Raw genomic sequence first — 15,112 nt, 5'->3', positions numbered from 1 at the left:
AATGAACCAACATTGACCATAAAATATTTCATAATTTAAATAAAAAGTAAATTTGTTCTACTATGCGATATGAACATACATGTACACCTTGTAAGTTTTATGTTCAAAACACTATTATTTATTTCTTTTTTATTTATTTTATTAATGCAAGAATACCGTAAAAAATATATTTAGCGATCATCATTGTGTTGAATATTATGTGCGCAACATATTTCATATTTAATGTGTTGACTGCATCTTATGCTTGGCCATGGCAATTTTTATTTTTTTAAATTAAAGAATGTAAATAAGTTCAAGAGAGCTATTTTTTGTGATGTTGGATTTTAATAGAAAAAAAAAAATAATAATAATAAAAAATGAAATGACCATAGCCTGTGACAGTTTTGCCCTTTCTGAAGGAATTGTGCAGTGGGTGACGTGGAGGGAGAGTATGAAAGGTATAAATATTAGGATGCAGACCATGTATCTTCCGCAGGCCACAAAAAAGTTATTTTAAAGTAAAAATTCTCGCCTTTAATGTGCAATTATTACGGCTTGCCAATTCGTTTCTGTTTACATTTGTGGATAAATCACAATGTTGAATCATTTTTATCTTCATTTAAACTATTACTTGGAAATTTTGGAAATTCAAATACTGAAATTGAGATGAAAATAATTAACTCCTTAACACCTCAATTCCTATTTTTAAATATCAAATCATTTTAAAATGATTTGTTGTCATTAAAATCATAATACTGAGAGAACAGAGTAATATACATAAATATAAACTATTAACAAAAAATACTATTTTTGTTACTTTATAATGTTTAGTAATTACAAGTACTATGATATTACTGCAAGTTACAAATCTACACATATTAACATTGAAAATCTTTGGCACATATACATTAATTCAATTAATAAAAAACATTATTTACACACAAAAATTAATATTTTTATTCTTGCTAGACAACTATGCACTAGGTTCAACTAAATTATCACAGCCTTTAAATTAAAACAAAATGTTTAACAACGATGTCATTTAAAAAGATATTTCCAAACATTGTTAATTGTTTCCTCTACTTGAACAGTGATAGCTATAGACCTTTATAATGGTACATATACACAGGATCCAAACATTAAAATTGTGGCAGAAAATGATTTTCCAACCCTAATTTACATTAATATATACATTAATAATAATAATTTTTTCTTAAGTGCTAAGTTCCTTTATTCTCATGAACCAAATTGATTCAACACGTCTCTGTGTTTTCATTAATCAAAAACCTCCAATCCTCCTATTTCCGAATCAACTTTCATAGCAGTACACATGCTCCTTAAAAACTAACTTTAAAACACGGATTTGAGCATAACTAATAAAAAAATTAATAAAATAAAATGAATTGTAAGTATTGATTAAGGCAAGACACCTACACATAAAACAGCTAAATTCCCATAAATATTTGCAACCTAAAAGTAAGAATAATAATTGTTAATAAACAAATATTTTGAATTGGTTCGACTGAGAAAACAATTATAAAACAGAGATACTACTTTACTGATCTATACCATCTTTTTTCTAGCTTTACAACAACACAAAATTACAAAAAATAATATATTAAATAAATTATTATTATTAAATATTATAATTGAGTCAATAATCTGAACACATTTGAATAAAACAGTTTTTTATATATATATACATCATGTCATAAATACATATCAACTTTTTCTTTAAAAAGCTGTACAATTACATTTGCTTCGATATTATACAGTTTAACAGTACGGCCATGATAAACATACAAAACAGCTAGCCCCAGGAATGATCACACTGTATAATACTTTTTTATTTATTTAAATAAAACATCTTTATTTAATAATCTCAATAAAATTTTAATTTAAAATAATTAAATGTTGAATTAATACAACTATAAATATAATCGGCATATTTTACATCCAAAATAATATTTATCAGCATGGTTTAATAAAAACATTTTAATATATCTAAAAAACTGTCAACTAAAGTCAGCTTGAGGTAATAATTTTTTTTTTAAATATAAAAATGCCCTAAAGGCTGTTGTGACAATATTGAGTTTGGATTGATTTATGTCGGCTGTGTGGATGATGATGAAACCCAACCATTCCAACACTACTATCCAGAATATCTTTGAATCCAACTATGGTTGTTTCCTCTCAATTAATAGTGATACACTTCAGAAACAATCTCACAAAACTAAAGCAATCCACATAGGATCCGCCTTAATAATTGCAACAAATCATCTTCCTCTTGTTATATCATTATTATAAAGATAATGTAACACCAACTAATATTATAATATATATAAGAAAAAATGGAAGAAAATTTGTAAAAAATAATAGAAATTTAGATATTCTGAATTTTACAAGTGAAGAAATATGCACTAACGAAACTTATAAATATGAGCACTGTATACATACTAAAGTAATGATAAATATGCATATAATTAAAAAAAAACGATGCTAGAATACTTGCAATACTTAGCGCTATTTACAGTTTGCTTCTTCTTTTATTTTATTACTTGCTGTTGAAGTTTTTGATGCAAATCTGGCAGTTGATGTATTGCAATCGGGAAAGGACCTGAAGATGTAATGTAATGCAATCCAGGGTACCCTAAATTGAGGGAACCATTGGGTGTAACACTGTTGAAAGCTGGTGTACCACCTAAAAAAGTATATTTGTATAATTACAGTATACATAGTTCATAATTGTTACTTATGTATGATATATTATTATCTCCTAATACATTGATGATTCATTAAATATATCTGAGGTCAATAGATGGCACGACACTAAGAAAATATTACCAGGTAATCAGAAAAATTCTTGTGGTTTTTCAGTTGCTATTTTTTTAATACCTTTAATCAACATTTCTAATATGCATAAGAAAATTATGGGTTTACATCGTAGAATAATATGTCTATTTATAAAGAAAGGTGTCGTGTACAGTTTACTGTAAACTATAAAATATTTTCTTTCTTATGGCTTTAAAACCCATCATTGGTGTGTATATATTGTATGAATTTAAGCTCAAGTAGTAAAGTGGCCAAGGCAACTTATTTTGCATTCGGTAATGAAACAGTAAGTGAGTACATTGCTCAAAAGTGGTTCAAAAAGTTTGCTTCTGGGAATGAGGGGATTGAAGATGAACCATGTCTGATAGACTTTCTATCTGGAATGACATGAATTGAGGGAAGCTATCGAACTTGATTTGAGTCAAAATATACGTCAGTAACTCACTAGAGTTCAATGTAAGTGATGAAACCATTTGCTCTAGCTTACATCGACTTAGGAAGATGTGAAAGCTGAGCAAATTGGCCAATGGTTTAGCATCTAAACATTTCCCTTTTATGGCTTTGATGACAAAAATGCAAAAATGCAAGTGATATTCACCAACAAAAGGTGATGCTTTGTGTTTGGTGGAGATAACACTCCTGTCACATGGAAGGACCATCACTGCAGAAATCTACTCAAGCCAGCTCTAACGTGTATCTTTTGCCTTGGCCCATAAACAATTTGCTGTCATGAACGGAATAGTACTTTTTCACCAGGACAAACACGAGACCTCATACAGCCAGAACATATGCCAAACAGAAGTCCTCATACAAAGGACATGATAATGAAGCTTGGCTGGGAAGTTCTACCACACCTACTATACTCTCCCCCATCTGACTTTTACATTTTCTAGCAATGGACAATCATACATGCAATCCGGTGTTTGATAATTACCAACTGCTGAAAATGAGCAGAATTTATTTTTTAACTCCTGGGACCCAAACTTTTATAAGGGCATAACTGGGCTAGTAACTCCTTGGAAGGTTAAAAAAGCTGTTGGAGAATAAAATACCATTGGCTGACACCAATTGCTCTGTCCTATTGACACAACCGAATATTCGCCAACAAAAGTTGATGCTTTGTGTTTGGTCGTACATTTTAAAACTTTTTGAACCACTTTTGGCAGTGTGCTCACTTATTGTTTCATCACCAAATACAGTGCAAATTTTACGAGTTGCCACGATCCTAGTACCAAGCAAAAATTCATCCAATATGCACGCACAGTTTATGGGTTTTAAAAGCCATGATAAAGTAAAAATTTTATAATTTACATTGACCTGTTCAAAACACTTATTTTTATGAACTGACGAATTATCCTCTTAAGTGATGTAAACACCTAATCCTTCTATGTAAATACAAATAATAACTGACAGTATTAAAACAATAACAAATGAAAAAGCACACCAACTTTTCTGGTTACCTGGTAAAGTTATAGCCAAAGTTAAAATTAAATTTTTTTAAAAATATTTTTGGCAATTCGAAAAAATTGTTTATACATCGTGAGAAATGTTACTCTTACTTCTAAAGTGTGCAACCTTATCACATAAACCCAAACAGTTAAATGAGTGATATAACTCAGTTTTAATTCAATTTTTGTTTCTTTTGTTTTAAATTAAACAATGAAAATTATGTATGCCATTAATTGTCTTACCTATGGCAGGATTATGTCGCACTTGTAGAACAGGGTTGACAATGTTGTTACTTAAAGCGAGGCGAACAACAGGTGTAAAATTAATTGCTGGAGAAATGTGTATTGGACCGACTAGGTTTGTAGGAATATCACTTTTTCTCATTTTTCCTGGACTATTAAATAAGAAAAAATTCCTCGACCGCTTTGGTCTTTTGTGTACTCTTCTGTAATGATCTAAATCTGCTGGAGTGATCTGTGGAATCTTAATTATATCTTCCTTATTCGTTACATGGGAATTATTTGAGAGATGCCTCAGTAAGTGACTGTTAGCTTTTTTGATTTCTTGAAATTTGACATCTGACGCAACATTCTTAGTAAGATCCATAAAATTGTTTGAAACAACATTTTTAGAAGCCAGTTTCAAATTTTTATTCTTGTATTTCGCTCTCTTGTGCGGAATTTCAGTTTTCGATATCCAAAGGCCTCGACTGCGCTTAAATCCTGGCTGCCACCATTCAATTATGCTTTTAACAGCATTGGGATTTGCAGCATCATCCTGGGTCTCAGTATCACTTTCATCACAGTCCTATGAAAATTAAATGTCTCCATTAATGTGCTTATTGTGATACAAACATGTGATTTTAATTAATATAACTGGTATAAATTTATTGTTCTCCACAAGAAAATGCCATAGAAATTAGGATTCTAAATTATCAAAATGTTTTAATCAACATAGTTGTGAATATGAGCACAATTTTGTTTTATTGTAACTTTTTAAATTTTGTTTATGTATTTATAACTACACTTAAACAGTTAAGCATAATAAAATATCTCAATACTTACAGATTCTGTTTTTGGTGGCGGTGGTGTTGGGGGTTGAGGCGGAGGCTGCATAGTTGGCGGTGGTAATACTGCTCTTATTGGCGCATGATGTAATTTGACACCTATTGCACTAGTTAAAAATGGTGGCCTAATGATTCCTATTTCCCTGCCATTTTCTTTTGTTCTAAACAGTATCACATTTCGTACTTGTCTTTTAAAATCTGTACCAGTATTTGTAACTACACTGAACTGGCCACCCTGTGGCAAAAATTGTTGTTGCTGTCTGTGCAACAGAATTTGTGCTTGATGTTTATAAATCAATGATTGTGATTGCATTTGCTGAAGTTGATGTTTTTGAAGTTGTATTTGCTGTTGTTGAATAAGTTGCTTTTGTTGTTGTAATTGCTGAAATTGCAATGTCTGCTGTTGGGGTTGCTTTGCTGGCTGGCCTTGTTGAGTTTGTTGTGTAAGCTGTTGCGCTAGAATTTTAGTTTGCTGGAGATTTGTGACTTGTGGTTGAATAACCTTTATAGTACTTTGTTGAAGTGTTGGCTGTTGTTGTTGCGCTTGTAACTTTTGCTGGACCAACTGCAATTGTTGGAGCTGTTTTTGTTGCTGCCTGACAAACAATTGCTGAGATTGTTGTGATGACTGTTCTTCCTGAGCTGTGTGCTGTGTTGGCACTTGCTGCTGCTGGTTCAATTGTTCCTGGAGTTGTTGAGGCTGAGCTTGTGGGCTTTGAGAAGTTAATTGCAATTGAAGCTGTAGTTGGGTGTGTGATTTTTGAAGTTGGCATTGTTCATTTGTTAAAACTTTAGCTTGAGCTGATTCGTTAGGAATAGTCAGAGCTTGTTGACTCTGATGTTCTTGTTCAAATTTTTGTGATTTCGGTGATTGACTATTTTGTCGATCGTCATTTACTTCATCACAAGTCATTTGAATTTGCTTAAGGAGTGAAGGATTCTTTATTGAGACCGGAAGACTTAGCTTGGAATAATCCTGAATTGTGGTCCCTTTAATTATTTTTTGTTTATCACAGTTTTCAATCTAAAACAACAAACAAGATACATTAAATCAACTTTATATACTTAAATTAGTTTATTTCAAGGATTCATATGGTGCAATATGGGTGCTTTTATTTTGCTTGATAAATTTTGTTATACCACTTTATAATATATAATCAAAATTACTTTTCAGTCTGAAATGTGTACATTTTTGGCGTAAAGGCTAAGGACAAAAGGCAGTCATAATGTTTTTTTAAATAACATAATTAAATTTTCATTGTACTGTACAAGTGTAGTTTGTATAAATAGGTTAACAAAGTAAGCACCTGATCATCAGTATTAGTATTTAATTTGTTTGGTTAATTTTAACTACAGGGTACTATGAGATGAGTGCCTCAGCATACGAGTTTTTTGAGATACAAACTGTCAATAAGGCAGTTTTGTCTTGAGATACGAACCTGCTATGTTGATGTCTCAACCACCACGCTGTTCACTTGTTCAATTCATATGTTTACCCCATCTTCCATTGTGTTAGTTTTAATTTTTTTTTTTTTATAGGCTTATCGTTATTAAGCTTTTTGGTGAATAGTATAATTCGTTATTAATTCATATAATTGAGTTACACAAAGGTGACCTGAATGAAGCATTTAATTTGTACAATGTATAAGCTAATCGGCTTTGCCACATCTGTTATTTTTTTTATTCTACTGTTTGTATGTATTTGGTTTTCTTTTATTTTTACACAATATTTGTTCATTATAAATGCATTATTTTAAAAAAAATTGAGTTGTTTTTACTAGGGCTGGTGAATGAACCTCATTTCAATATGAAAAATTGATTATACGAGCATTCTGACTTAAAGGCTCAGTCTTGAAAAGAAATAAACTCATATCTCAAGGTACCACTGTATTGCTACATGTAACTATGAAAATAGTAAGTTAATATAAAATAATAGATAACCTTTGGTGGTGTAGACACAGCCGGCTTTTCAAGAGTAATTTTTAAATTTGTAGAACTATCATTGCTTTTATCACCATCACTTAAAATTTGAATGTTAACATGGTTTTTCCTCATTTGTTCCTTTTCTGCCCTATGATCGGCTAAAAGGATATCAAACGCTTTACTTCTTCCTTTTACAGCTCTCCTCAATGTCATTGAATGTGATTTGCACGTAAGGGAACGAGTACATGGTTTCGCATTATCCTTTCCCGAAACAACACCACAATGCTTATCGGGATTATATATACGATCACGCATTGTTGAAGGCTTGGTACCTAATTTTCCTTTCTTTTTCTGTTCAAGTGAAGAATTATTTTTTGAAATACTCCCCAATGGTGATAGTTGTACAACTGGCTGCATGTTAGGACCTTGCTCACAATCCTGAAAAAATGAAATTATATTTATAAGTGTAAACCATTGTGTCTTAAATTATTATTAAGATCCATTATTAAAAAGTCTTCGATCGTAAAATTACTATGATTCTAAATAATTATGATAAATTTAAAAACTTTTACCTTAAAGGAAGAGGAGTCTTTTGGAGAGCTAGCACTTTCAATCTTAGTAATGTTTGTCTTTTTAGGAATCAGCTCCTTTGATTTATCTTTCAACTTTGAGGATAATACACTTAAATTTTTGCCACTTTTCCCACTTGAACTATGCTTCTCTGACAACTTGGCCTTTTTAATTTTATTCTTTATCTGTTTCAATTTAATTTCCGTAGAAATATTTGTAGAAGTACTATTTTTTCTAGAAAGTTCCGGTGAACTTTTAATAGGTGTAGAAGATGGAGTGACAGAAGGAGTGTTTACTGGAGTGCCAACAGGGGTTACAGTTGGTGTTGACAAAGGAATTTGTGTAGATATACTTGTTGATGTTGACGACGAACTGGAACTAGGAGTAGATGGGGATAAAAGGGTAGGAGTAGTAGGGGTTGAAGTATGAATAGGAGTGGATGGTGTCGGAGTGGGAATTGATTCCCTTAGGACAATTTTTACATCAATTAGTTGTTCGAGTGATTTTCCCACAGACTCTTTTGCTTGTGCATTATCTTCCTCGGGAGATTTTTCTTTTTCTTCTTTTATATTAGCCTTTTTATGGCGGCCACCTTTTTTCTTTGATTGTAACATTCCATATTTCTTTTCATATTCGCTTATCTTTAACGTAGAACACTTTCCATCTTCATGTTTTAAATCTGAAATAGATATTTAAATAAATTTGAATCGCATATAAGCTGTACACATTTTTTAATGTACTCCTTTACAAGTAACAATAATTGAAATTTAAAATTAAATAGATTTTAACGTTCATCCATTTTTAACCCCATTTTAAAAAGGGTTTAAACACACAACGGTTTTATATATTTAAACATATAACCAACTTTTAAAAAATTATCTCATATAGAAATCAAGGAAATCTTACTTATGTGATCAGCTAAAGCAGGAATTTTGAACTTATCACCGCAAAAATTACAAATTGCTAATTCAAAAACTTCTGCAGCTGGACAGTAACCAAATATAGCCATATCTGAAACATTATAACACTAACATTAGCATAAATTACAGTACAGTATCGCATTCAGGTATCAAGATTTGGTGCTTGAGAATGTACTTAATTTGAAACAAAAGTAATTGAAATTGGCTAACAATTCACCCCTTTATTGTATTTAAGTACTGAAGTACATATGTAAAATTTAAAACGATGAGTGTATAAATTATTGCTGTATTTATATAACATGATTGTATTAATATGTGTTTCATAAGATTATAAATTTAAGTCACAAGTGATTTCTTTTTTTTTATACAGAAAAAAGCTCTAGGCAAGAAGATGCTCTCTCAACTATGCTGGCCATAATTTGGTTCCGGAACAAACTGACAAGAGAGGGTGTAGAAATGATAAATTATAAATGCTGGAGTGAGTGTGGTGTTTTTAAAAAGATAGTTCCTACTCACAATTAGTTGTTTTCAATGATCCGGATTTCATGCTTATAGTTCACCATCAGGGTGAAGGAATTTACAACCATGTCTCTTGACACGAATTGAACCAACCAATCCCCGACCAATGTGACGTTCCAATGAGAAGCTGATTTTTAATGCCTCTTAATTTTCAATGTTTCAATTAGCGATTAATTTGTGTTTTATTAATTTTAGTTTTAATGTTAATTAGTTTTGAGAGGATGTTTCTAGTGAACACATACCTCTAAAAGCTATTCTAGCACCTTCTAGTTTAAGAATTTTACCTACTTTTTCTGACAGTTCACCAGTCAACAACGGAAACCTAATGATTCATTTTTGGTGGGGTGGCTGAGTCCTATTTTGCTTCTTTTAAAATTAATTTTTTTATACTTTTAACTAGTAACCTATTAATTAATATTTCTTGATATCCCTTATTTTTTGCTAAGGTTTTACTAGTTTGTACTTCTTTTTTATGGTTAGCAGGTGTTAATGGGAGTTTTTAGCATACAATTTATGAGCCAAACCAGCAGCTTTTTGGGTTCATGGGTGAGAAGAATCCGCTGGTATATAAAATATTTTGATTTACCTCCAATTTTAAATATGTACCTAAATAATATTAGACATACAAAACAATCAAATTAATTAATTTATTTTTTATTACTTTATTTTATTTACTAATATTAATGTATCATTTGAATTTTTTTTTATTCATTAATAAAACATACAAATTAATGTCTAAGTTATAATCATTTTCTTACAATATTTATTAATATAATATTTAATTATGTTATAATTTCCGCTTTTCGCACATTAAAAATTAAGCGGCATTAAAATCCCGCTTCTCATTGGAATGTCGCATTGGCGAGGGATCACTCTTACAATTCATGTCGAGAGATGTGGTCATAAATTCCTTCAACCTGACGATGAGCTATAAGCTTGAAATCTGGATCACTGAAAACAACTAACTGTGAGTAGGAACTATCTTTTTAAAAATATTTAAAAAGAGAGGGTGTATATTTAATAAGATGTCCCAGATCTGTGTGCATGCTGATACAAAACACAAAAAAAAAAGTTGAAAGTATCAGTTCTAAGTAGGAAAGCAAGAAGCAAGGACTTAGCATAAATTACAACAAAACAAAACTTATAAAACTCAGTAGAAAAGAAAGAAGACTTGGCAGTAGCTTGAACACATGTATAGGTGACTACAGCTTTGAAAAAGTCAATTTCAATATTAGGTTTCAAGTTATTATGGATGTGTCAAATCCATTGAAGGCAGTGACAACAATATATCCGAAGATTGACTGTACATTCTTATTAGGCACATGTGGTAAAAGTATAGGCACATGTATGAAAGGGTCTGATTGGTATATAGATAGAAGAAAATGCTTTGAAGCCTGAAATTTAAGGTTTTCTTATTATCGTGGTTCTCTTTATACACAAATGCTTGGTATATATCCCCCCTGGTTAACAAGAGTCTACAGCATACCATAAAATAATACTGGAGAATCAGACATTCCATGCAAACAGTACATTCTTTAAATCAAGATCCCTGACGTGATGCCTCAAAGTGAGAACATACAAGCAATCCTTACGTCCCACTGTCAGCAACGATGGAGATACGTGGACTAAGCTAAAGGGCATTGAAAGGAAGGTAATGAGGATAACACTAGATCTAGTGTACAAAAAAAGGATGGAGGATATGTCACAATCAAAAAATTAATGTGGTGCTAGAAAATAAGAATATCGCTCGCTTTGTGAAGTCAAACGACCTACAATGGCTGGAACACCTGGATTGAATTGGAGAGCCCAAATTGCCCAAGAAGGTTATAACAGCAAAATTGTATCCATTCCAGAGTGATGAAAGCCTAGGATGAATAGTTGGTTTATCCTAAGCATTGAGGAAAAAAATCCACCTTAGGCAAATTTACAGATGCAAATAATTGTTGTTTAATTAACATTTTAATTTTATTTGTTAACAAGGTTATTTCAATTAAACAATATCCCCCCCATCATTCCCGATCGTAAAGTCAAGAAATACAACGTACTTGAAGAACCCAAAAAAACTCACAAACCATGAAACGTCCGTCTCGCACACCATATATGATAACATTTAGGCAAGGTTTTTCCAAAAAATACAAACCGAAAGGAACTTATTAACTACTGAAAAATAAATGGCCAATAAAACACAATGAACCAAGGAGATTCTTATTTGAACAATAAAATCATAACACATGATTTGAAGTTTTAATGATACTTAAATGTGTTTTCAGCTTTGTACCATATTCAATGAGGAACTCTAGAAGAAACAGTACTGCTTTTCACTTTTTAGATTCTGAAGAAGACATTCAACAATAGACCAAATTCACCAAGTAATGAACATTAGAAGAGATAGAAAAATCTCTTGAAGAAAAACAAATTTGTTCTGCGATCTTCCTTGACGTCTCACAAGCTTTTGACAAGGTCTGACATGAAGGACTCATCAAGCATAAAAGGCACATTTGTTTCAAGATTAGAATCAAAATGTTGAACATTTAATAACATGATGTAGTTAAGGCAATTTGAATGCCTCAAAAACAAGTTGTAGGGGTTTTACTCACTACAAATGTTATGTTCAGTTGATGTACTTTAAGACATAAAACATTAAAAATTTATTGTAAGGCGATATTAAAAGGTCTGGTCACCTGCTCCCATGTATATAATTGTTTGTATACATTTAATGAAAATTATTTACTTTCTCGAATAAAGTTAGTTATATACCAGGGAACCAGAAATGTTTATGCGGTTTTTCATTTGTTACCACTTTAATAATATTAATCAACATTTCTAATTTAGATAGAAGGATTAAGCATCACTTAATAGCGACTTCAAAAACCATAATTCATACATGCTTATTTTATGAATCTTAGCTCAGTACTATAGAGGCCAAGGCAGATCGTAAAGTTTGCACTGCATTCTGTGATGACACAATATGTAAGCACACTACCCAAAAGAGGTCCAAAAAGTACTCAGCCAAACATAAAGTGTCAATTTTTGTTGGCGAATATTCAGTTTTTGGTTCAATGGGACAGGGTTATTTGGTAATAGGCAATGGTATTTTATTCAGGGAAGTAGTCTCCATCGGCATCTATAACCTTCTCCTGATAAGTTATTATCCCAGTTATGCCCTTCCTAAAAGTATGGGTACCGGTAATTAAAACATAAATTCAGCTCCAGCTGTTGGCATTTATCAAACTCCCGATTGTGTGTATATGTCCATTGCTAAGAAAAAGTAAAAGTCGGATGGGGTAGAGTACAGAAGGTGTGGTAGAACTTCCCAGCCAAGCTTCATTATCATGTCCTTGTATGAGGACTTCCTATCACGTTCTGGTTGTATGAGGTCTCATGTTTGTCCTGGTGAAAAAGTACTATTCAGTTCATGACAGCATATTGTTTCTGGACCAAGGCAAGAGACACGGAGTTGGCTTGAGTAGATTTCTGTGATGGTCCTTCCACATGGCACGAATTCGTAGTACACAGCCTGTCGTACTCCACCAAACACAAAGAATCACCTTTTGTTGGTGAATATCTGGATTTTTACGTCAGTGAGATAGGGTCATTCGATGGCAGTCAGTTCGACCTCCTGGTGTTACAGTACAGGATTTTTCGTCACATATGACAATTCGGTCAAAAAAGTCTCTACTTTTTGCTGTCAAAGAACGAAAGGCAAATGTTTAGACTGTTTAGATGATAGATTGGTCAATTTATTTGGAACCCATTTGCTCAGCTTTCAAGTCTCCCTGAGTCGATGTAAGCTAGAGGAAATGGTTTCATCACTTGCATTGAACACTGATGAGCTCTTGATATATTTGGCTTGAATCAAGTTCGATGGTTTCCTCAATTTGTCATCATCCAAGACAGAAGGACTACCAGACCATACTTTATCTTCAATCAGCTCATTCCCAGAAACAAACTTTTTGAACCATTTTTGAGCAGTGCGCTAACTTATTGTTTCATCACTGAATGGAGTGAAAATTTTGTGAGTTGCCTCAGCTCAAGCTAAAATTCATAAAATAAGCACGCATGAATTATGCTTTTTGAAACCGTGAGAAAGTATATGAACTGATGCGTAATCCTCTTGGTATTACATGATGTAACCACCTAATCCTCCATGTTGTTGATTAAAAGTATTAAAACAATAACAAATGAAAAATCGTACGGACTTTTATGGTTACCTGGTATATTTACATAAATGGGAACATCCTGGCACCCACTATTACAGTGAGACGAATGTATTTTTTGTGTGTGAAGATTTAACAATTATTTACCCTCTTTATTCAGCCTCACTGAATGAGTTTCGATTCGACCAACCGGCTCCACTGCTTCGTCTGCCAAATCTGCAATTTTCATCATGTTAACAAACAGAAAATGATGACAAAAAGCATGGGCTTATTTGTACTGTAAGTGAACAACTGAACAATATTTTCCGTTGAAACCAAAAACGAGACGTCAATTTATTTTGAAAATTCGATAGAGATTGAAAGTCAGGAAAACTTTTTTTAGCTGAAAACCCAAAGGACACAAATCTCTGAAACCCACGACGGGCAATATTTACTTTATCCGTGACATTGTAAATAAATTACATGCAGACGTTATGAATGTAAATACATCTCACCTGGAAGAATCGTGTGGTTGAAATAACTCGTCAATGCTGACCAAGGCTGTCCGACAAAACTTTTCAGTTTATTTATTACCAGTTTGTCCATTTTAGTTCCTTTCTTTTTTCAATCACTAGGTTCAAACTAAATACAAAAAGATCATTAATTGATTTCAACGTTAGTGAAACGTCAAAGGATGCTTTTTGATAAAAAAAAGTTCCCGTTTTGACTCACATCGCTTCTATAAAAAAGTATATATGTTTTAAAATATACGTGTATATATTTCTTTTTAAAAAGAGGATATCCTCCTATATTCGTTGCTTTGTTTACTGATCTAAATAAGCAATAGCATCATTTTTAATTAGGAGTTGAATGTGTCACCGTATAATCGAGAAGTGTCACAAAAGCTTTGAACGTTTGACTTCCCAACTCCTTCAAGAGAAAACAGTCCAACTCCAAACCTCCCGTTCCAGCTTCAACCCCCTCCACCCTTCACCGAATCAAAACCGCAGACAAATTAGAAAATCTCTTTATAAATTTAAAACTTTTTATTCAATGGCTTCAAAGCTCAACTTTATTCGATAAAATTATTAAAAACTCAAACGGTGCAATCTCATGTATTCTATGCGTCAAAATTAATATTAACTTTTCATGTTTCTCTCCGTTTAATTTCCCAAATCATGGAAGGGCGACGGAATTTATAAATTAAGTCTACCAGGTCTAAATTCGATAATAAAATATATACATTTATTCATATATATTGATATAAATATACTACTGGGGGCGTCGGTGGCCGCAATGGTTTAGGCGTTGACACGGCGCTCATCACTGTAAGGTGAAGGTCCCGGGTTCGAATCCAGCGGCCCTGCATCCGAACCCGACATACTTACAAATGAGCATTTTTTCAAAAACACCGGCACCCTGAGGGTTTGACCTCTGCTGTTGCGAACCCTCGTAAAAATATCAGGGGTTGATTGAATGCAGGTCTGTATATAATTTATTAGCGTTAATGAAGGCTTATCCCCAATTACACTGAGGAATATCGGGTATTCTAGGGTAGTGTGAATGAATGTCTGAATGTAATTTATTAGCGTGAATGTAGGCTTGTCGCCAATTACACTGAGGAATATCGAGTATTCTAGGGTGTGAATGAATGTCTGAATGTAATTTATTAGCGTGAATGGAGGGGGTTATGGCCAATTACCACGACAATATCAACT

General features: G+C 32.5%; 2 protein-coding genes across 8 annotated transcripts in view; one reads left to right on the top strand and one right to left on the bottom strand.

Moving 5' to 3' along the window:
* Positions 1-15,112, top strand: part of LOC106664713 (TWiK family of potassium channels protein 7-like) — a 67,349-nt gene that overhangs the window by 39,622 nt on the left and 12,615 nt on the right. The window contains exon 1 of one of the 7 annotated variants that reach the window (XM_024228127.1): positions 13,619-13,694. The exons of the other annotated variants lie outside the window; for them this stretch is intronic. The gene's annotated coding sequence lies outside the window, so the exon portion shown is untranslated. Of the gene's footprint in view, positions 1-13,618; positions 13,695-15,112 lie in introns of those variants that run through there. 7 annotated transcript variants of the gene reach the window in all.
* Positions 491-14,359, bottom strand: LOC106664711 (putative uncharacterized protein DDB_G0291608). The gene is made up of 9 exons (XM_014390661.1): positions 14,127-14,359; positions 13,910-14,036; positions 13,563-13,631; positions 8,726-8,830; positions 7,822-8,498; positions 7,268-7,687; positions 5,325-6,350; positions 4,503-5,067; positions 491-2,680 (listed from the first exon to the last, which is right to left on the bottom strand). Exons 2-9 carry the CDS (start codon positions 13,998-14,000, stop codon positions 2,526-2,528), a joined length of 3,108 nt encoding a protein of 1,035 aa, XP_014246147.1. The 5' UTR covers positions 14,001-14,036; positions 14,127-14,359; the 3' UTR covers positions 491-2,525.

The sequence above is a fragment of the Cimex lectularius genome, unplaced genomic scaffold (genome assembly GCF_000648675.2).
Source record: "Cimex lectularius strain Harlan isolate CLEC.00 unplaced genomic scaffold, Clec_2.1 scaffold234, whole genome shotgun sequence".
NCBI classification, from domain to species: Eukaryota; Metazoa; Arthropoda; class Insecta; order Hemiptera; family Cimicidae; genus Cimex; species Cimex lectularius.
The sequence above is the reverse complement of the archived record's forward strand: the minus strand, read 5'-3'. Positions and strand labels throughout refer to the sequence as shown.